The 24,068-nt window shown below is 36.6% G+C and overlaps 1 protein-coding gene across 1 annotated transcript in view; it reads right to left on the bottom strand.

The window, feature by feature from the left end:
• The window catches only part of SUGCT (succinyl-CoA:glutarate-CoA transferase), a 334,471-nt gene that overhangs the window by 46,418 nt on the left and 263,985 nt on the right, over positions 1 to 24,068 (bottom strand). Inside the window, exon 13 of the mRNA XM_026083761.1 lies at positions 5,117 to 5,180. Coding sequence (XP_025939546.1) covers positions 5,117 to 5,180 — 64 coding nt within the window. The remainder of the gene's footprint in view (positions 1 to 5,116; positions 5,181 to 24,068) is intronic.

Here is a 24,068-nt window from a genome sequence, read left to right as displayed (position 1 = left end):
AGAAAATAATCATAAATATATACATAATAAATATAAATACATATTTAAAATAACACATAGCATTTTAATAAGAAATTCCTTCCCTAAGAATTCAAAGTATCTTTTGAATACTAATTAAGATCGGAATAACTACAAACAACTAGGAAGGTCACAGAGGGTTAAATGCTTTGTCCAAGGTTAAGGAAGAAGTCTGTAGCACAGTAAGGAAGTCTTACTAGATTTCTTGCCTCAAAGACTTATTCCTTAAAACCATTCCTCTAAGAGATTGATAGCAATTGGTCTCCATGGAACCATGACACCATTTAATGAATCATGCAACAGGAAAAGCCTATCTCTGAAAAAATTTCTTTCCTGTTTCAGTAGTATATTTGTAATGTACAGTGACAGGAGAAGATCGGAAAAAGGGAAAGTTCTCTTGAGTGGGCTGATTAATTAACATAGATTGCCTGAATTCAGTCCAAGAAAACTATGCCAAAGAGGAATCCTGTACTGCCTCTCCTAGCTGAGCTTGGATCAGTCCCCCAAACACTTTATCTCACAGCACTGAAGGAAGTCATGAAGGCAGGTATGACGCTGCCCTTTCTGAGTAATAAAGAGGCACTCAATGCAGATCATGGGCCAAAGGACAGAAATAGTGTTTACCAGCTCAGGAAATGGGGATGAGAAGGACATAAATAGGAATATGATCAAAACTAAGAATAAGTGTTTTGTCTGGAATAGGTGTTTTATTTAATTTCCACAGATACATTGTTTCCTATTTGATTAGAGATGTTTCCAAAGTGTAGGCTTATATCCAAATCTCAATTTGCTAAGGTTTAGAAGTGGTCAGAAATGGGGTTTATTTCACAAAGGGTTTCTGCTAGTAATTAAGCAATTAATAAAGCAAATTCTATGAGATTTGGTCTGTTAGGGATTGCTGAACGGATGATTTTTTATATTACAAACACCTTTTTGACTATAAAACACAACTGGCAACTTTTAAAAGTTAACTTTGGATGCTGGATAATGCAAATGTTGGGAATATTTTTATTTGAGTTTTTTAAACCAGATAAAAAATACATGATAATGGGAAAGGCTTGGGCAAGATTGCATCATATCCATTAGCTTTTTCTGTAAAATAAATGGGTAGGTAACCATTATGCTCCACATTGCAATTCAGAATGAATTACTCAGTGGTTCCCAGAAACCCACATGCTACTGCTGTTGGGAAAAGTCCATTACTCTTTGGCAGAGGAGTTCAGGATTATTCCAGATGCTTAAGCTTCTTGAAATTTCGTCCCTTCATTTAACTGTATTGTCTCTGTGCCATCCAGCATCATCTGCAATCTGGCATGCTATAAAACATTGCTCCTCTGTCATTTTTTGCCCTCAGAAGTACTTTTTGTGGTCTACATTTCTCATTTTCTTAAAAATATTCTGTTTCTCTTCCAGATCTCCACTGAAAGGGCTAAGCACAATAGAGATGGGAGAGGAAATGCTGAGGTTAATCACAGAATCATAACATGATCCAAGTTGGAAGGGACCTCAGAAGTTCTCTGATCCAACCTCCTCCTGCTCAAAGCAGGGTCAGCTCTGAGCTCAGACCAGGTTGCTCAGGGCTCTATCCAGCAGCTTCTTGAGAGCCTCCATGGATGGAGCTGGCACAACCTCTCTGGGCAACCTGCTTCACTGCCTGATTGTCCTCATGGTGAAAAAGCTTCTCCTTATATCCTGTCTCTCGTTTCAATTTATGTCCATTGTCTCTCATCCTCCCACCACGCAATATTATGAAGAGCCTGGCTCTGTCTCCTCGATGCCCTTCCTATAGGGGGCTGCTGTCAGGCCCCTGAAGCCATCCCTTCTCTGGGCTTAACAAGCCCTGGTCCCTCAGCCTCTCCTCACAGGGCAACTGCTCCAGCCCCCAACCACCTTGGGGGCCATCCCCTGAACTAATGATCAGAGACAGAGCCAGAACAGCCTAATGAGTGCAGTCCTGAAATCTGATGGATTAGTCCTGTAAAGAATAATGAGTGCAGCCCAGTGTCGTCCTTCTGTGACTCAAGTGAGGCGCTCTCACACTATTGCACAACGTTCAGTGGACATGCCACCATGCCCAAAGTGGGCTCTAGAATCATTATGCGACATGACTAGACTGAATGGAATATGTAAAAAATTACACTAATGAAATCAATCAGCTACCACAGAACCTTATTTCTATTAAAAATGGTCTTACAGTCTTTTATATATACTGAATGAAATCCCCCTTCTTCATATCTACCCTTGACTCTAACAACTATCTTACTAATAGTAACAGCAGCGTATATACACAAAGACATTTTTCAATGAATACTAGAAGCGAAGGAAAACCAAAATACTAGGTCTGTATTTCTCCTAACATCAATACACATTTTGAAAAGAAAAGGAATAGAAATAGATATGTAAGAATGTAACATCTCTTACAGCAGTACCACTAGACATAGGGGTATATATCTTAGGGTCTGCTTGCCTTCAGTCATTGGCACACAGTATATTTAAGGTTGGGAATTAAAAAAAGGGGGGAAGGAGGAAAGCATTGACTAGGTGTGGAAGGAACCAAATTCAGTAACCGCATAAGGAGTATTCAAAACATATTTAAGGGAAGTGGGGGGTACGAATCACCATCCAATGTTAAAAATGTAGCCAACATTAAAGTCAATGGTGAAATCCCTCAGAATTTCAACAGAGGCAGAATCTACCTGAGGATTTATATACAGATTTGAACCCACTCCCAAAGTGGGGATATGCCTGGAGAAAGGACTAGTCCAAACCAATATAATAGAGACAGAGACCAACTGTGATACTTGGAGCTGAAATCTGCCAGCATGCTCGCACTCAGTAAGTGTATGTCGTTGCACTCACAACTTTACTTGGCAGCACAAAATCTGACCTCTGTCAAGAGCCTCAAATGTGATGTCCAAATCAATTGCTAAAAGACACATTAAAATCTGGCTTATATGGATAAGAAATAACAGTCACCCAGTTTATCTTGGGATCACAGTCTCCCCAGTGTCTTCACAGAGACATTTTTACTCTGTTCAGTTCCAACATTCACGTTAATGTCTTTATTAAGCAACCTTGAGCTAGAAACTGAGAGCTTAATAAAGCTGTTCTGTACCTAATATTTGAATATAATCACATTGAAAACAAATTGTTACTATTTTAAATAGTCACTGAGAGATCGTTTATCTACTGGAGGTCTTCTCCACACACTTTTCCTGTGTTCCTCAGATACATCATTGACCAGGACAACTCCAGGATGCTTCCATTATCTACTGTAAACAGTAGCCAAACTCTTCATGCACTCTAATTTTGGGACAGAGTAATGCAGTGTCTTTCTACCCATATCAATAGGCCCATTCTGCTCACACTGAATGAATATCCTTCACCCTTCCCTCTCTTGTCTCTCCCCTCCCTATCCTTCCATGCTAGGAAAGGAAGGAATTCTCTTTTTCCTGCTCAAATGTCCAATAATCATTTCAGCCATCTGCTTCAATACAACAAGCTCTTCATAGAAGTCCATCTAAATGGCAAACCATTAGAGATTAAGATGATTTATTTCAGTTTAGTGCAGTGTCACTGGTTTGGAGTTTTAATAAAATAAAAAATAACCAAGGATTTGGGAAGTACTGTGGCTTACCTATGTAAAAACTCACTCTCTTGCCAATACTCTCTATCACTGCTGACAGACATTAGAACATTTCTTTCATCTCCTTCTTCTTCTTGCAGTTTAACCTATCCCCTTAAGGAGTATTTGCTTTCTCTAAGATAGAATATACATTGTACGCAACATGGAAACCTTACACACTTCTGCCATCTGCAAGGCTTTTCTACCCACTTCTTTAAAAAGAATTAAATCACTACCCTTGTTAGTTTCCATTTTGGATGAATAAACCAGGATTACTTTTTTGTTAGAAACTAAAACATAAGGATTATTATTTCCAGATACATGCATCTAAATCAGAGAAGCATTTTTGAATACAGTCAACCAAACTTCCAAGACTGGCGAGATCAAATGTGGAATGCAAACTGTGATAAAGAGGCAAACACATACATGCACACAAAACACCCCCTCTATTCATGCAGAAAACATGATCTAATCTGGGATTGATTTCTTTCAAATAATTCTTTCTGCATCCCAGTGTGATTCCAGGATGTGCAAATTAAGATAAATTTTATGGGTCAAATTCTTCTTACCACTACATGTGCTCAAGTCAACTGAAATTGATGACAACTGGGTGCTGTGTCAGAAGGTGGAATTTGGCACAGAAAGTCACTATGTAAGGAGAAGATGTTATAAAAATAAAACCGACATGGTGCTCTGAATGAGGGAGGAAATAATTCTCCATGTGGCTTGGGAGAGAGAAAAGCATAAAGAAGCAGAAAGAGTTGACCAAATAGCTCGTAGAAAATCAGGTAAGACTCAGTGCTCAAAACAGAGCCAAATGTGAGGCTCTGAATGAGGATTTTCATAATGGCTCTGGACAAACCTACCTCCATTCCACCACTGACTCCAATGGAAGTAAAGCTACACCAGTTCTAAGTCCTGATCCACTTAGAGCTTAAAAGAGGAGAGACTGGTTTATTATTTCTGTATTCTTCAGAAATTCAAAACAGCTACTTAAGGCTTCATCATTGCAGAGCCTTGTGTCTCATTTCATTAAACAAAATACTGTGAAGAATCCTGCAGTATGAACTTCTCTTCTCTTTCTTCTTTTTCTATTTTTACAACAGAAATGTCTCTAGAAGAAGTCAGTATAACTTTCAAAATAGATCTAAATGAAAAACAGATTCACATATTCATGTAGATGATTTAGCAGTAATATTTCTATCAGTGGGAGTTTGCAAATATTATCAAATCCATGTTCATGTTTTGTGACAATTGACTGATGAAAACCAGAAGCTATTCCCATGCACATTTTAACCCATTTTTCTGCCACCGGAATGAATATGAGCACAAATGTCTTCCTGGTTAAATTTTTGTTCATTTGAGTGAAATGTGAAGATGTGTCATGTCCTCAGCTGAGTTCCAGAACTACTCAGGATGTCATTTAGCATTTAGTTTCAAGCCCCATTAAAAAAAAAAAATTAAACATCTAACCTGGAACAGCTATCCTCCCAGCTGTTGGATGATTCATTTCCATGACAAGTCCATTGTGCAGCACCTACAAAAAAACCCCAAAACATGTAAGTGAGCAAAAAATATAACCAATCCTTACAGGCAAGAAAAAAACAAGAAAGAAATATTATCATGTTCCTTCACAGAAAAGAAGAAAATACAGGGAGACAGCATTTGAGTAATTTGCTTTCTTTGTAAAATGAATGTCCTGATGTTTGATGCCTACTTTCTATTTATGCATACAAATAAATGCCTCAGTAAGACTTTACATGTTTAACATATCTCTAAGCTCCTGAATCAACACCAAACACAAACAACTGAGCTGCAAGCATGTCATGCTTTCAACCACAAACAGACCACTGGTACCAACATGGAATAAGAGCTAAAATCTTCACTCACTTTCATTTTTAATCTGCAATATGATATTAAAGGTCTGTATATAGCTTATGTTCTCTAGTTTTCTTCACTGTTACTCTGCTGATTTTGAACGTGCAATGGATCACACTATGCAATGTTTTCCTAGTAGCTCTTATGAACATTCAGGAAAGACACCACAGTTTTGATGTTATTTCTGTTCTTTTGAATGGGTAAGCCATAACTTAGCACTTAGATTATATATCTGTACAGGATGATTATTCATCACAATTTCCTTTTTTTTCTTATTACCCTTAATCAGAAGACAAACGTATAATACAACATTCTGAAGTAACAGAGCAAAAGCTAATTCATTGCTATCATTAATGAGCTGTGCTCTTCCTAATTCTGGATCCAAAGTCAATATGCATTTTTCTTCATTTCCTTATCTGTTATTCTGTCATCCATCTGACACTTTTATCTTAATCCATTAATCTGAATTTTTTGTTATTATTTTGTTGCTGAAGTATCATATACAGATAAAAAGCTTCCCATTAGCCAATTAATTTTATTTCCAAACAACCTGAAATAAAACAGAGAACCTTGCCAATGGTATCAGTTATAGATATGAAAGACAGAAAACGACTCAAAAGCCATCACCTAACCCACCTAACTATTCATCTAGCATCATGAAGAAGGTTAGCTACCCAGACTATTAATGACAGGTACTGGTCTAATTATTCTTGAAATTTTCCAGTAATTGAGAAGACAATTTTCGTATGTAGTCTGTGTCCATATTTTCTACTCTTATCATTAGAAATTTTTCTCCTAATACATAATCTAAACATCTTTGCTTTATATTAAACATCTTTCTTCTTGTCTTTTCCCCAACTGGACACAGAAAACTGATCACTAGCATCTTTATAACATTCTCTTACATACCCGAAGATTGTAATCACATCCTCCCTCAGTCTGCTCTTTTCTAGACTAAACAAATTAATTCCTTTAACCATTCTTTACAGGTCAGTTTTTATGAACCTTTTATCTGTATAGAAGAGCATGCTTAAGAAATTCCCATTCCTGAACAGGTGGTGTCAAAAGGTCAGGTCAGCTTTCTCTTAGCTTGTGGGGTGAGTCCATTTAACTGACATTTAGAAATTAAGATATTTCTGAAAAAAGATGCTGGTGGAGGAAAGTCTGTTCACTGGCACTGTACCAAATCATTTGTTCTACTTCTCTTTCAGAAGGTTAAAGCCAAGTTTGGTAGACATTCAACTGGGACATTCAGAATTTTTTTCCAAATGACAGAATTGGAAAATATAATTGCTTGTTTTAACTCATATTTAGAATCTTTCCAGTTATGCCCTTAATCAGTCTTGAAACTTTGGCCTTCTTTCTCCATAACTTATTTATATGGGCCTTCCTTTTCTATTTTATTAATTATTTAATTATTAATTAATTACAACCTGCATGCAAGAAAACATGCATATCAGAACTGGAAACCAATAGGACACTCAGGTGCTTATGCACTTCTTTAGATGACAAATTAAAGGCTGTGCCTAAAAGTGGCAACATTTGGTTAAAGAAAGAAACACAGACTCTCTAAGAACCAATCAGGGCTCCACAGTATTCATGATTTTGTGGGTTTTGCATCTCTGAATTTTATTCTGACAGTGCAGACTTATCTGCATTCCAAATCTCAAAGATTTTCCTTTATTAGACTCAAACTACATCTTCCTTTTCTTTGCAGAATGAACTAAGAAAAAACTTCAGTATCTTTAATCTAAGGATCATCATTCTCACTTCTCTTTTTAAAAATCAAATTTTCTTTCCCTTTTCATGTAAGTATGGTGTTGATTTTTCCTCTCAGAGACAATATGCACTGGAATTCCTACTACTCTTATGTTTATTTTCCACAGTTAATAATTTTATACTGGTATGTTCAAGTCCATCTTTTCTCTGGACAGATTCAACGCTTATAACTAACCCCCAAGCAATAAATTCGGTCACCGACTGATTTTTTTCCCACATCAGCAATACTGTTTCAAAGAACCATGTAATTTCCTGTTTCATGTGTTCTATTATTAGGATTCTCAAAAAAATTTTTGAATAAATCTTCACTGACTCCTCCTTCTGCGTGTTCTTGTTCTAACAGTTCTGAAGGAAACACATATGATTACTGCACCCTAACCTTTGGAAGAAGGCAACATTTACATTCATTATTATCAAAGAGAAGGAAAGTTTGGAGAAATATTGAGACAGGAATTGAAGGTCTTCTTCTCCATTGTTTTGTACCCCTCACATGATCATGACCCTTCTGATGTGGTGGAGCCTTCCCTCTCCTTTGTATTCACCTTAGCTCAGGGTAAGGAACTGATGAATCAAAATCATCATATAAAGATGGTGGCCATCAGTAGATCATTATTTTGTAATTATTTTTTCCATATGGTTCACTTTTCAGGCTAGAAATATTCTATTACTGCATTATCTAATACCTTTTGAGATTTTGTGACTCAAATTAGTGTTTGGGTGGTGTTCTACACTGATTACAATTAGATCATTGTATGGGAATCAGAAGTGCAGTCTTCTGTCTTTCAGCAATAACCTTCTTATGCCATTTCATTTTAATCAAAATACAGCCATCTTCTAAATTAAAGCAGAAATCTCTCTTGTCTGTCTAGCGGTTAATGAAAAGAAAACCTAATCGCACCATATTTAAGCTTATGTCAATGATAGCACTAGCTGTCTTGTCCCACTGCAACATGTTAAAGTAGGACTTCTTTTTTTTCTGTTCATACCTATTTATGACTTTCCTGCTGACTCTTAGGACTGTAAAGAAAAAGTCTGTCTTATTTTCAAGAAAGAAAAGGTTATATAACAGAAAATAGTCAAAAAAATCTCTGCATCTTTCAGACTTCAATAGAAGATAGGACTTCTCTGAATTGTGTCATGTTAGCACCATTCCTCCATCAACTTTTTTGCTACCTAATCTTTTTTTTCTACTCCTGTGTTTTCTTGCAGACTGAATTTGTAAAAATCTATACATATTATATATATGTWATGCAAAATATACATAATTCTCTATCATTAGTTGCTACAACTCTACTTTGGGACTGACTGCTTATTGTGTATGTGGGCAGTATCAGACTTGCCCATGTTAAGAAAGGAAAGTATTGTTTAGTGGTGGATAACAATAACAGAACTCACTACATTTTAATATTATTTATCAAGTATAGAATATTGCATGACTACTCAAACTACAACAAATAGAACAAATCATATGATTTTGTCTTTTAACCTCAGAGAATAAAAGAATTTAATCACAATTTTATTTCAGTAGTATTTTCCCAATATTATAGGAAATCAAGTCCACATAGAATCTTTTAGGCAAAGTTCTTAATATTTTATTTGTGTAATGTAAACCAAGGGTAATTTAATATATTTCATCATGTGTATTCTCAGTTGTTTCATTGTTTTTTCTTAGCTTGTCACAAGAACAGCTATGGGAGATACTTATATCAGCTGCTATGAAGCTCTAAGTAATCCAGATATAACAACATTAATGATTAATCTTGCTATTTTCCCCAATGTTATTACTAAGTGTAAGTTAAAAAGTAGCTAAAATTTTTATAACAGGCAGAGTTAAAATCCCTTAACCATCTGCTTTCACAAGGAGGATCAAATACTACCTCTAGTTATTTTTTGTATTCTCACCTTGTTCAAAACAATTACTTCAATTGACATTACTTTTCTGCATTAATAATTATGCTACTAGCAAGCATGTTCATTCAATACTTTTATTTTTTGTTGCTGTATTTGAGTTTCACTCCAAAATTAACTGACATATAAGGCAGAAAATGAGAATAAAACTAAGTTTAAAAGAAATATAATTATGAAATAAGATAGAACATGGTTACAGAAACAATCTTAAATTTGATCTTCACACAAAAGACCTGTAAAGTTCAAAATCTAGATTCAAATAGGGTCTTTATCTTTGACCTCTTGGGAGTTAAGACACTTCCTTTACAAGATCATATAGTACATACAGTGGTGGAGGATACTTTTTCAACTTTCACAGATTATTCAATGAAAAAAATAAAACTTTTATTCTGCTATGACTGCATTATTGTTCCTTAAGATAGTAAGATATACAGACCATTAAAGCAATGGTGGATCTCTTTGGGATGTATGTGTGTGTATCTATCTACTTATATATTTAAAGCACTGTTAATAAAACTATCTATTATTAATAAATAAAAGCATGCTGTTCATTAACAAGCATTCATCTTCCTCTCACCCTTCCCAAAACAATGGCTCTGTTACATGCAATAGACCTAAAATACTTTATGATTGATGTAGTGGTACAAAAGGGCAGGTAGGAGAGAATCAGAAACAGTTTCTACTTTTTTCACATAGATAACAGGGTGTTTGGCCACCTAGTAAACATTTGGCATATTCTGTAATTATCATGAGGTTTATTTCATATCCTATCAGTTCCTTGCAACTGTAACGTTAAGCACTTATGCATGTAACCGATTATCCATGGCAATGTGGTTTCTCTTAGACCGACCAGCAAGGTTTCAAATGCATTCTAGTTGCTTACTACCTACCTTACTTACTACCTAACCAACTTCCAACTTCCAATCAAAGGAGTTGCAGGATTCAGAAAGATATCAAACATGACACCAGCCAGAAAAAGAGAGTTTTAAAAGTCCTATTTAATGTAGAGACATGCATCCCAAATACGCGTTTGCACAGATACCACTCTTAAATTTTCATCTGAAGTTTAGCGGAAGGGATTTTCAGGGCCACATAGGAAATGATGTAACCGTCCTTTCCATATTTCTGCAGCCACAAGATAGCTGGCTGTTGGTAAGTGTAATTACCACTCATGCCTCCAAACCACAGGAAAATAAGAATGTTGTTCTTCTTGTATATGCTGAACAGAGAGCCATGACCATAATCATCCGCTAAAGAAGCAACAATGCCTGTTGTACAAAGAATGCCATATTCAATTGTATCCCACATTCTAAAAACTTTCCAAATAAAAAGATTCTAACTCACTTGAAATTTGAAATGGATATCAAAGGTATCTCTATTTGATGTCTGTTTCTGCTTGGGCTTGTATTATTAGAATGGTGTCAAGAAAAAATGTTTTGCATATCAGCATTATATTCTCCCCTTCTAATGCACTATTTCCAATATTTTCAAGTCCTGTTGCATATGAAAGTTCTCTTTTATCTCTAATAATTTTATTCTTCTGTTTCCAAACATAGCTTCTAATGTGACTTGCTCACCTCGACAAGGCAATATATTCTCTCTACCATATGATGAGGCATACAGGTACTGCATAGGCAAATCACATCTGTCACCACTTTACCCGCATCTACCTCTCATGTTTGATGTGTCTCACCATTTCATGCTGGAACAGCATCTAATTTTAACATAATTAAAGTTCTTTACAAATTTTTTGAATGAGTGAAATCTGCTTTTGTTTCTGGTTGCTTCTCAATTTCTCTCTCTACTCCTGCTCTTCTTATTCTGACACACTAGTATATTATAGTCCCTTATCTCCCTAGCACCATATCTGTGATGCTAAATGAATCCAACAAGAGAAAACCACAGTTCACAGGAATGGCTTTATACACCGTAACTGCTTTCTGCTAGTCCAATGGACTAACTGTCTTGCAGACTATTTGCTCTGGTAAGCTTTTTCTTTTCTTTTGTGGGTATGAGGTGACGACTTTGACATAAGTCCTTCTTATGCCATAGCTTCACAGCTTTTTATGCACATGCTGTAGGCAATATTCCTTTTTATTGACATCCTCATGAGCTGATTTCTAATTCCTGCAGCATATATCTTTGGTTCAAAAAATCCTGAACCATGTAACCATATTCAAATACTTCTTGCTTTCCTACTCCCTTGGTTGCTGTGTCTGTGTGCTGTTCTATTACAGAATACCTCAGTCGGATTCCATATTGATTCTTAGGATTTAATTCGCAAATTTTTTTCTTTAGTATCTTTTGCCTAAAGAGTTTTTAAATCTTCCAATCTAATAGTAGTTCTGTAAACCTATTTCTAGGTATCGGCACTTCAGCGACACTTTCAAATTTTCTTACCCGCATTCCTGTACTTACTGAAGTCAAGAATTGCCCTTCAGATTGTGTGCTCTAGAACTATGTGTTCCAAAAAGGCAATCACTCAAAGGGATGAGAAATTGCTTCCCTTCTGCCTTATCCCACTGTGACATTTGACCAGCTGAAGGTAGTTGAAGTCACCCATTATTACTGCCTCATTAGGCTTAGCTGATTCTTTGATCTCCTTCAACATTTTGGACTCAATATCCGTTTCCTGATCAGAAGGCTCACCGGTGTAGCCCTAATACTGCTCCCCCAGCTCTATGACCTAATCTGTCCTTCCTGTTCAGTTTATAGCCAGGTATTACACTCTTCCATTGATTTTTGTCATTCCAGCATTCTTCTGTAATGGCTGCTTTGTCAAGATCTCCTTCTTTGCCAAGAATTTCAGGTCACCTATATTTTCCTTTACACATCTCATGTTGGTATACTGACATGTATAGGTTTTGTATGCATTTGGGGAAGTGGGGAGTTGGCCACATGCCTTTTTTGTTTTAACTCTTAAGTTTGACACTCTATTACCTTTCCAGAATTTGCTTCTAAGGCCTCAATTGCCCCTTCCTTCGGTCTCACTGTAAATTTCATTCTTGTCCCTTACACCTTTCACATTACTGACATCCTTAACAGATGTCTTTAAACAGTCTGAGCCCTCATTTGTCAGCTTTTCCTCAACTGCTGCATGAGTAACCACGCTAGTTAATTTTCTGCACCAGCAATCTATTTTTACTGCAGTTCAAGACAACCTCAGAAGTGAGCATAAAAACRATAAGACTTCATCAGGATTCCAGGATACGTTTCCAGGATTCCTTTAGTAGTTTATTTTACTGGCACAGAATATATCTGCCACAGTGGGCTCCTCTCAGGCACCTTCTGAAAGCTTGTTCATCAACCTCTGGCTTCACCATCTTTCTCCCTGAGAAGCTACTCAGCAAATTGTTTTGTGGCCAACATGTACCAGGCGATTAATGATTTAGACAACTTAATTTCCTAAACAGTCTTTCAAATTCAAATAATTGAGGTAATATCTGACCCTGATTATTTAAATTAAAATTCCCATATTAATGTTTTACTGCCCCTTTGTACTTACTGCTACAAAATAAAAATGAAAAAGTCATTGCTGCTAAATCAGCCATAATATAATGCACAAAACAAAAAGAAATTAAATAATCCAAAAAATATTAAACAATGAAAAACATTTGTGACAGAGTAGAAACACCTTTGCCATTGTCTAATTGCCAAGCACATACTTATTCTAGGAGAAAAAGCACTACATTCAATTTATATCTCACAGTCTAGGTAAATATGAGACAATTGCTAAATACGTCCATATAAATCTCAAATGTTTTCATCAGATGTATTGGAAAATAATGAAAGAGTAGAAGAAGGCACTTTCATTCTAATCGCAGACCATATTCCAGAAAAGAACCAGTATTTTAATTCTTGTGGAGAAGCAAGTATTTCAGAGGGGTTTACTAGGATATGGTATAATTAATATTTAGAATGAATAAGAGAGTGATTAAGAGAATAAAGATTTATAACTCAGGCCAAAATATGCAAAAATGCAAGCCCACAGGTCTGTAATTAACTACATAAATTCTCTGATTTTCAAGCTTGCAGACCTGACCCTGACTTCAGGGGCTTTATGGGTGCTCAGAAATCAGGTCCCGTCTCTCAGATGCTCAAGCACAGCTCCCTGACGACCTCTTGCGCCATCAGTCTGGAAATGTGGCAGAGCATCTGTCCTTATCGGTTAAAAAATATATTTACTTTTCAGATGTGTTTTTTTCCTGAGAACTGAAATGTGATAGTAAAACCACATTTGGGATGGGTTTGAATGTGTAAATCCTAAATTCGCAGAAATGTTTAAGCAGAGATGGTTGGCTGGACTGCTGTTTGGACAGGAGAGCTGGCTCATCCTGACAGCAAGACGGGTTGTGGCTGCACTCAAATCACTGGTGCAGGGATCAAAGGGCCCATCTCCAGCTGTGCTGTACCTTTAATGTACAGCACTAATATCTCCACACTGATCACCTGGAAGGTGCCATAGAAACAGATTGTTTTTATTAGTGCAACAGGCTGAAATACTGACTGGTGTTTCTCCTTTCACTCAGAATTACTAGTTAGTTATTGCTAGCTATGGCATTAAAAATCACTGGTTTTGCATAATCCTTTTTCCTATTTTAGATTAATACAAATACTATATTTAACATTTAAATTTTATGTTTACAGTTTCTCTGATCAAAAAACATGGACAAATCTAATTACAAACAATTTTTTAAAACACAGGCAATTATAAAAAAAGAACAGAAGTGTCCTGGATTGTACATGAGTCGTATTATTTTGGTGACAAGAATGCCATGTGAAAGGCTTTCATTTTATTTTACTTTATTGTGACTCAGCTTTCATATTAAACAATAACAAAATAAGTTTCCAGATGTTTTCCTTGGTGGAAATTGACTTGCAAATGTAAATGAATGTAACTGTATTCCTAAAGTAGTAATAAGCCAGGACCGCCAGGCTGTCAAGAACTACGTTCCCTAATTGAGAGACTGGTGAGGAAGAAATACAAAGAGCTTTTCCATTGCCATTGTTTTCATACCCATCTTGCAGATAATTCATGTGTTCGTTACATTTGAGGATCATATCCAGACTTTTTAGTCTTCCCAACACTTTACCCAGCTGTCTGCCCATGGGGCTGGCAATGATGAAGAGAAAATTCTGATGGTTTCCTTGGGGCTTTCTAGAACTGAGGTTTTCTGAAGTATCTTTTTTGCCATATGATCTAGGGAGATATCACATGTAGTTACAACTTTGTATTGAAAACGTACTGAACTGTTTGTCCAACACATAGGAGAATAGTTATTTCAAAATATGTAACCTTTAATAATCCGGAATAGTAAAAACACTTCTAATAGTCCTGTTATAGCAATCATATATGTTTTCTCAGATAGGCATCTATGTTATGGCAAAAATACATTTATAGATGGAAAAGAAATATCAATAGTCAGGGAACCTCAAATACTCACAAACTTACTGCTGGGCTAATAGTAAGCAAAGGAACTATTAACAGCAGCATAGTACCATCACGCTAATATATCACTTAGTTTCTGACAGTCCTTGGGGGCCTCACCTGTTTCTCCCAGTATAAAGTACATCTTGCACACCACACTGAGCTCCCAAGAGCCTTCTTTTAAGTACTCCATCCATCTTTCACCTGCCATGTAAGTGTTGTGGTTTATTTATACATCATTCATTGTTTTGCTAGAGTTGGTCTGTCAGCTYGGAGTACCTGCCCCTTCCCAGGACTGCAAAACTTGCTCATCCACAAAGGAATGCCACTTAACGCTGGCACCTGCTTAGTGCTGCAAAGTGCATCCAGATGGACGCCTCTCCCCGCAGCCTGCTGCAGGCACAGCTTCTCTCCCACCCCTTCCCAGAAGCAGTTTACTCCTACGTACCTTTGCAGTGACTTTTATAACCCTGCAGAATGGCACCTACGATCATGGTTGGACTTAAGGCAAAGGAGCATAGCAGAGAAACACAGGTAGACTACACTGGTAAACAGTATTGGTGCTGTTCAGTTTGAGTTGGGTTTTTTCCCCTTAGTGTTTTATGTCTTGGACAGTCAAAGGAACTTTCATCAACAGTCTCTGGCACATGGAGACCTTTCATGATTTCTACTCTACCCTGTTAATAGTGGCCTTGGTGAGAAAAGCCTTTAGGCCACAGAACTCCTCACCATGTGTACACCAAAGCATTGGGATACATGAGTGCTACTTGCAAGACACAAGTTCCATACTTAGGTGGAAAATAAGTTCCCTCTTTCTGTCAGTATCTTCCACTCCTTTCTAGCAGTTCAGTCCTGATCTATTTTTATCCACTTTACCATTATTAACATCTAATTTTATGAGCTTTAATATCCAACCATAACACTTCTCTCCAGGTCGCAGCAGGGCAAAAGAATTCTAAAGCCAGACAGGTATTTCAGGGCTAGGACGGTACAATTGAAAGAGGCGATTTGTTTCAGAAACATTTGACCTTAAAAATTTTCCTTGTTCAAAAAAACCCCACAGTTTTGAAAACACTACATTTTATAGTTATTTTGTCAATAACGTGCACTAGATACTCTGTGAGAACGTAATGTAAAAAGAAATTAGTATTTGAATGCTGAATATCTGACCGTGAGCAAAAAAACACAGTACGGGTTTTTTAAATATAACAGTTCCTATGAATGCTGGTCCCAGACTTTTCTTGCTTCAGAGTAAATGACATTATTCCATTAACCTTAACAATGGAAATACAGGACTCAAACTTACAAAACACAATATCAGCATTCTGAGTGCTAATGTATATCCTGTACATTTGACATGATGTTCCCATGCCAAAATATCATTCAGCTGGAAAATATACACCAATTACTTCATGGAATTAAGTCTTTGGAAAGCACTGTCATTTTCTCAAACCACGGAAATGTTAGAAAATTGGAAAGTTCTAGATATATCCCTAAAAACACACAGAACTTTATGAAGTGTGAAATTTTTGTTTCGGCACTGACCTTCCAAATTATGTATCCATTTGTGGGCAGAGCTGGCATACAAATAGCCTAAATTTTGTTTTGTCCTGCAGGCTGCTAGCAGAGACACCTAAGATTGCAGCTAAGGCACTGGGGTAAGCCTCAATAAACTTTAGAATCCAAAATTCCATGTGAAACTATCATGAACAGTATTCCTGAAAAACTTACATTCAGCGAACTACAGGCTGAATATAAGGCATATCAGTCTCTTATGACATCCTTTCTTTTTCTCTGTTCCCAATACAGTCATTATCAGAAATGTGGAGAGTTCACACTGTCTACACAGAGACATAGACTTTCTCAGCTCAGTAATTGTGTGAACATACTCTACAAAAACAGCTTCATACCTTTTACAAATTATCTGATTAGAGCATCCTGTTGTTGAAACAAGTTATTATAGAAGCTATGAGGGACCATGAAAACAAAAAAAAGGAAAATATTAAGGACTGATTTTCCTGCTTCATGTCTTACCCCAGTCTGCATGAACAAATGCACAAAATAGTCTACATAGGTAAATTCACATCTTCAAATGTTCTGATATATTTTAAACTATACCAACTTTAACTCTGCAGTTTTATGATGAGGACCTTCTACTACCTCAGCAGTGGTATCTGTTACATAATATTACACAGTCAATAACAAGGATTTGATAGCATAATAAACAGACCTGATAGTAATCTCTCATGGTAGAAAAGTATTTTTTTGACTCACAAATTTAAGCAGATGTTCAATATGATTGGAATTGCTATTTGTATAGTCATCATACTGAGACATTTCAGGATCTTTGAAATTCCGTCAAGGAGCAATAAAATTTCTCTCTGAGCTCACCTGAAGCAGGTTCCACTTGAATTAACATCTGCCAGAATCAATCTTTCATGTCAAGCCATAGCATCACTCTGGATGTTCTCTTTGCATAAGATCTTTCATTCTGATTAGTACTATTTAGGCAAACAATTAGAATAAAGGAGAATCGTACCATAAAAACTGTACAGAGATGAGATCTAATAAAATTAAAAGAAAGCGTTTTAAGCTTCCAGCTGTTTCCTGAGACTAGATCCTGCCCGGGTGAAGGTTGGTCATGGCTCAGATGCATCAAAATTTCATATTTGGGGCCTTCTGATTAAAATGTCACTAGCTTATTATACAGTATCTATTTTCTACAAATAGCAAATGTATCTAATAATCCTGCAAAAGGATTCTTTTTTTGGATCCGCTTTTGTAAAATAAATCTCTTCAGCTCCTTAGAACACAAAGCAGGCCACAACACATTTGCATACATCATCTCACTTTGGTATCAGAGCAAATATCTGCTATACTCTTCTAGACAAAACCAGGTAATTAAAGAATGCTGTAGCTGTAAAATTGAATATGGCGGGGCTAGTGAACAGACTACTACTATCAATGATGATGTGAAGCTACTTTAGTTTGCTGGATTGATCGCCTGCTGTTGAGAACATAATTGGGAGATTATAATAAAAAATGGTTGGTATTTCACTGCAAAGACAGAGTACTGTAATGTTTGATACATTAAGTAAGTTTAAAAACAGTATTATACAACAATAGAGGTGTTACTTTACCATAATCTTATCTTCTAAGTGCACATCACAAGATGTTTTCTAAAGAGGAAATACATTTCCTTGTATCTCATTCATATGTATCTATACCTGTACATACAGTGCATTGACAATGCAGTGCACAAAATTAGAGTTTCCTTGTGTCACAACAAATTATTGTATATACCTATTAGTCTGGGTTTTTAAGTTGCCTGATATTTTATTCCCCATTTCTCTCCTTAATTGAGTTCATGGAAATGCAGAGCTTGAAAGAGATGTTGAAAAGTCAAGCGGTAAAAGGCCTTTTATTCCCTAACAGAGGCACATGAATGTTGAGACAAAGTAAGATCTGACTCAGACTTTCACTTCAAAATCTAAAAGAGTTGAAGTAATTTTCAAAAGTGTTCCTTTGATAGTTTGACTTTTAAGTTTGCACTGTTCGGTTTTTGTAGCAACCAGAAACCACAGTACCAATAAAAGAATTGGAATGTGGATCAGAGGCCACAGAAATTGACTTCCAGTGAAGGGAGGACAACAGGGATGACGACACTTTACTAGGCTAAATAACAGCCATGGAATAGATTGTCATTTACAGTATTTAAAGAGTAGCAACAGAAATGGGAAATGGAAAGCAACTAATTAGGGTGATGCACTGGGCTATAACAAGATGAAAATGAAATTGGGAAATTAACACCATTTAAACTTCCTGCTGCTAAGATCTGCCTATGCTTTTTAGATGGACAGAATTCTTAAAATTTTTGAAACTAAAGTAGGCAAAATGTTAGAAAATAGACTGTCGAGAACAATCCTGGGTTTTCAGAAGATCAGATGTTTCAGTGATGTGATCTCTAGCATCTTGGTTCTGTGATTATGTGAAAGGCCAATATCGCAGTATTTGCAGTGAGGAGGAGGTCATAGCAGAGCCCTGTTGGGAAGCTACTCTCATAGAACTTCTAGCTTAATTTCCACATCAACAGATATAAATTGGCTTCAGTTAAACAGGCTTTTCTAGAATCTTATTGGAGCCAAATCTGTAAACCTGCAAATGTTTTCCCACTCATCTAATACCACTATTTAGTTAAGACAAATAGAAAAAAGTATGATTCTGACATTTTTCCACCCATTACTGCCATCTTATATCTGAAGAAACATATTTTTGGAAGGGATGAAAAGTTCTGTCTTTGTGCTCATATAACCCTTAGTCTTCTGAAGATACTACAGCTGAAGATGTCAGTATCTGACCATATCTGCTTTTGGAATGAGGGTTATATAGTTCACAGGACTCGTCCCTTCTTCCACTTTCCTCCAAGTACAGCAGAACAGAAATGATCAAAAAACAGTTGCTGCATAAAAATAACTTACAGTAGGTACTGACATGTACTGTACTGGAGTATGCGACTTGGTGAGTTAGTGAAGTCAAAGAATTAATTAACTCATTAACTCATATTCTGGGATTTCTTGCTCTGCTGCACATATCTGGGATGATTTGGGAAATTAACTTTTGACCTACGTTCATCTCCACAGAAGAACCTTAGAACAAATATGTGTCTACCACAAAAATCTCATTTGAGTGCTTAGTATTAACTGAGGTGTATTCAGGCCTGTGTGTATCAGTTCCTCATCTCTAGAATGGGGGAAATAATATTTCCCCAATTTCTCAGAATAATGAAAGGCACATGGGGTGCTGCAAGATACAGAAGGGATAGAGATCTAGAAAAATAACTGTGGTGTTGGCTAATTTCAGATGAGGGAACATAAGTCATCTGCCTTCTGATTTATAGCAGCAGAGGTGAGACAGGTTGCCAAAACAAATTTGCACTATACAATAAAATCCTTGGTATTGCTGAAGTTCACTGTCACTGCTCCCATATATCCATTGACACAGATATTCCTTATCAGTTCTTTCCTTTTCACACACAGCAAAATATTCAGTGGGTTGAAGGAAAAAGCAGTAACGCATTCAGAAAATGTAACCTGAATGAGTGGTAAGTGCAAAAGGTACAAAAGGACAGCACAAATGTGTCTTTAATCCAGTTTTCCCTTTCAGCACTGAGAAATATTCCATCTTTAGTCAAGGCTCTTTTGGTAACAGGCAATTGACAGTTAAGGCCTGCCTGCATTCTCCCTTAATCCATCAACACGCACTTGAAGAGAAAAGAGATACTGAGACTGTCTCCAGAACAAACCTGGAGTTTTTTCAAGTCAGGCTCATGGAGATAGCTTCCTTACAGTTTTGCATAAACACATCACTCCAGAAGACAACATCAAAGACAGCAGAGCTGTCGTAAGTCTGCTGCTTGCTTTTTATTATTATTATTATTATTGCTCAGGTATTCAAGGCAATTAAGTCTTTGCTGAACTTCATGAAGGTAAACCACGCTTAAGCTGGAAAGTTTGTCAGCTTTAAGGAACATGGCACCTAACAAAAAATTAGTAGAAAAGTTCCATATAGGTAACTGATAGCCATGTGTAGCTACAAGATATTTAGATTACATTTGCCTTGTGTTTGATTACTAAATTGTAGATACCTAATTTTGATTGCAGTTTATTATGGGAAAAAGCAGATGAGGTAAGAATCCAATTTGCTCATTCTGAGATGGCTCCACAATATGAACCTCAGTACGGTAAATGGAGATTTGCTTCAAAAGCTCTAAAATGATAAGATAAATGCACCCGCAATTGCTTAAAGGTTCACTGTAATTAGGTGGGAATAGTTTTACAAAGAGGTGAAGCATGCAATTGGGAACCTGGACAAGGAGCTGTGTAATGTAATCTAGGGTTGCATGTTGATTAGCTAGCAAGACAACAGATCCTGCTTCCACTGACGTAAACAGGAGCCAGAGCAAGACCCAAAACGTGCTCGGCTACCACTGTTCAGTCAGGTTTTGCACTTTAGTCTGTTAATGATGAATCCCAGATGGGCATTCATAGTTGTCTCTTGAAAAACTGGAGTAGTAAACACATTTTGTTCATTATTATTCATCTATTTAGGTATAAGTTCTAAATGAAGGGCTAAAGACAGCCTTCAGGCATGCAGAATATTTTTCTTTCTACTGCTAGGCAGTGATGTTGGACTAATGCAATTCTGTCCTTGGGAGTTAGTTGCCTGAATCTTTCTCCTGAAGTACTCATACTTTTCTGTTTGCAAAAGCTGTCAGTGGTCAGTGTTTGAAACTGGTATTAAGTTCAGAAACAACTGATCTTTCAAAGTCCAATTAAATTAACACTTATGTTTTGGAGCTTTAAAACCAGTCATTTCACCTTAGGAAATGTGTAATCACAGAATGATTTGAGACTGTAAAAAAACCAAAAAACCTTCTTAAGCCTCCTCTTAGTCCAGCTGTTATTCTCATAGCAAATCTATGAGACAAACCACTCTAAAGACACAAAACAAAGGTCTCTCTTCCTTTCCTACCAGCAGAAATGCTAAAGTATGATCTTTCAGACTTAAAAAACAGTACTTTTTGACTGATTATGATCCAGAGAAATGTTATTTCTACATTTTTAAATTCTGTATGTTTCTTAGTAAAAACCAAAATACAATACTTCATAAGCCTCATATTACTGTGTTGTACTGGGATGTCTTTAGAAGTATATTTTCCTTCTCTTGCTAATTAATGCCAAGACTTCTAAATGAATTTGAGAACAACATGAAAACCATATGTTAAAATTTGACAGTTGTGATCAAATGACAATAGAGATCTGTTAGTTCTCCCTTTAACTTTGTAAAAATGTGTTAAAAATGTTTCCCAAAATCATCATAAGGACTAATGAAATGCTCTAACACATGCAAAGACGGAAGTCTAGAAATTAGCAATGAAAATGGCATTAATAGACTTAGCAAGTAAAGGAAGAAAAATAATACAAAGGAAGGACCTATAAGATATGCATCAAAAATTCAATAGCATAAATCTTTAGTTTAAAAAATGCATTCCAATCAAAAATTTAAACATAATTCTCTGTCTCTATTAGCTGTACCTTCCATTTATTGTGCCATTGAATGTAGATTTCAGAATCTGATCTTCCATGTCTCTCTTCATCTTTGAATATCACTACAGAAATGCCAAATGCTTCACAATCACGTCTTCCACTTGCATGCACTGACATGTCAGAGTAAGAATTCTTTTTAGTTTTACTTGAAGACAATGGAAGAGTCTTTCTCTTAACTTTCACCACAGATCTGAGAGCAGATACAACATGCGGGGCATAGTCCTCATGCCCTCATGGCATGAAGTCCACGGGTAAACTTTTCAATGGAGACACAGTCTCATTCTAAACCTGGTCATGCTGAAAAACATGTTTTATCATCAGGATGTGCTGGCAACCTGAGTGGAAGCGTTCGGCTCCATCTTGTTTAAATATACTTGTTGATTGATGGATTCTAGCATGATTTTCTTGAAAAAAAGGCAGACATAAAATTGCTTCTGGAATGCTCTTGAAAGTTCTGAAGACTTTTCTCTTATACACTCAAATGTTTGTACTCATATGCAACATTCCAGTTTTATGTACAATGCATTTTAAAGTTGTATTTAAGCCTTGAAAAAGGATTAGTAAAGCCATAATTCTGAGAAAGCTAGTAGCTGTTCCCTAGGCAATCTGAGAAGTAAATAAAATATCTATGTCATTTTGCAGCACCGAAATTAGGAGGTCAGCTGCCAGGGGTGGCTCTCTCCAAGGGACGGAGAGAGGATCTAGAGGAATGGCAGATGTCCCCATGACTCTGGCTTGCTAATGCCTGCTGGTAGTTAGTTTTATGCATTAGCATGCTAGGGTCATGGAAGAAGTCTGTGGTTGTTCCAGAAATGTTTTCCTCTCAGAGGAAAAGGTCTCTAATGACATCAATTAGAAAAAGAGAAAGCTGAAATCACTTGGTAAGATACATATATACATAATATATACATAATATATGATCCTACAAATGGTGGCATTCAACTGTTCTGTAAGTAAAAGACCAAAATCAAGATGTCCCTTCTTGCACCTGAACAATTTAACTACAATGAGTATTTATCAAATATTTGATAAATATGCTTTGCATATTTGCAAGAAAGAAAGAAAGAAAAGAAAGAAAATTCTAATGCAATCTTTGAAGCTCCATTAATAGAGGATCTACACCCAGGCTTTTTAACACCTTCCACTGCCATACTCCCCATGTCAACTTGCCCATAATTCAGTTTGTTTAGGGAGGCCGGTACTTGTGTTAATGTGGCCTAATTAATAACAGCCAGAGTTAATTCTGCTTTTTTAATTCTATGAATCCTTGCAACGATCTTTAAAGCACTGAGACGAGATGTGAAGGGGGGAGTAGGAAGGGAATAAAACATGAAGCAGGCACATGGTTTTCATTTGTGGGGGAGGGAGTCTCTTACGAAATTTATTTGACTGCCGCAGGCAATATTGGAGGATTAAATGGAAACTGGCTGAACCTTAGCTTCCAGTTTATAAAGAGCATTCACTCCATAAAGTTTCCTTATAGCACCTTTTTACATAATGAGCTTTAACTAAATTCTGTCAGCACAGAAAGTGGTGCATATGGTTTAAGATGTGTCTTACTTCAGGAACTCAGAAGCTTTTCCTTTCAAAGGCTGAGAAAAGAGAAAGGCTGCTTAGAGGAGAGCTTGAGTCTCGAAGAGGAGGAAGATGTTGTGCCTTTCTCATGTCTCCTGCTTTCATTCATGCACCCAAATGCATCTACAGCAGGATGTTGATCTTGTCAGCTTCAATCATCCTTTTCCTGATTATTCATATACTATTGTACAAAACCCTCATTTTCCTGAGACAATGTGAATTCTCCTATACTATAACTGGCAAGAAAAGTAGGAAGGAACTGAACAAGTATGTTTCCTGTATCACTTACATTTAATTTTTTTTACTTTTTAATTTGGCTTTGTTTTTGTTTGCCCCATTCTGGGCCCAGAACAGTTTTATCTATAATGATCCTTTCTGAAGTCTACTTGACTCATCAAGGCGACTGCCTCTCCCACTCTCTCCTCTCTACAGACCTTCAACAATTTCCTACAGATTCAATTTTGCATGCATACCACTGGATGTTATTGGGAAAAGCAACGAGAATATCCAACACCAAAATTTATGGTTCTCCCCACCCCCTTTTTTTCATTTTGAGCCAAATTCAGCCCAGATCATTACAAACAACAATGATAAATGAATTTTTGTACAATTATGCCTAGAGAAAAACAAAGATGGAAGTCTGTTGTTTCAGGCACTGTACAGCCACAGAACCTCTGCTGCCATTCTAAGTAGACACAAAAGCTAAGAGACTTAATCCTCCACTTTTAAGTATGTAAGTAGCTTTATCCAT

Source organism: Apteryx rowi, unplaced genomic scaffold, assembly GCF_003343035.1.
Source record: "Apteryx rowi isolate R43461 unplaced genomic scaffold, aptRow1 scaffold_615, whole genome shotgun sequence".
Classification (NCBI taxonomy): Eukaryota; Metazoa; Chordata; class Aves; order Apterygiformes; family Apterygidae; genus Apteryx; species Apteryx rowi.
The sequence above is the reverse complement of the archived record's forward strand: the minus strand, read 5'-3'. Positions and strand labels throughout refer to the sequence as shown.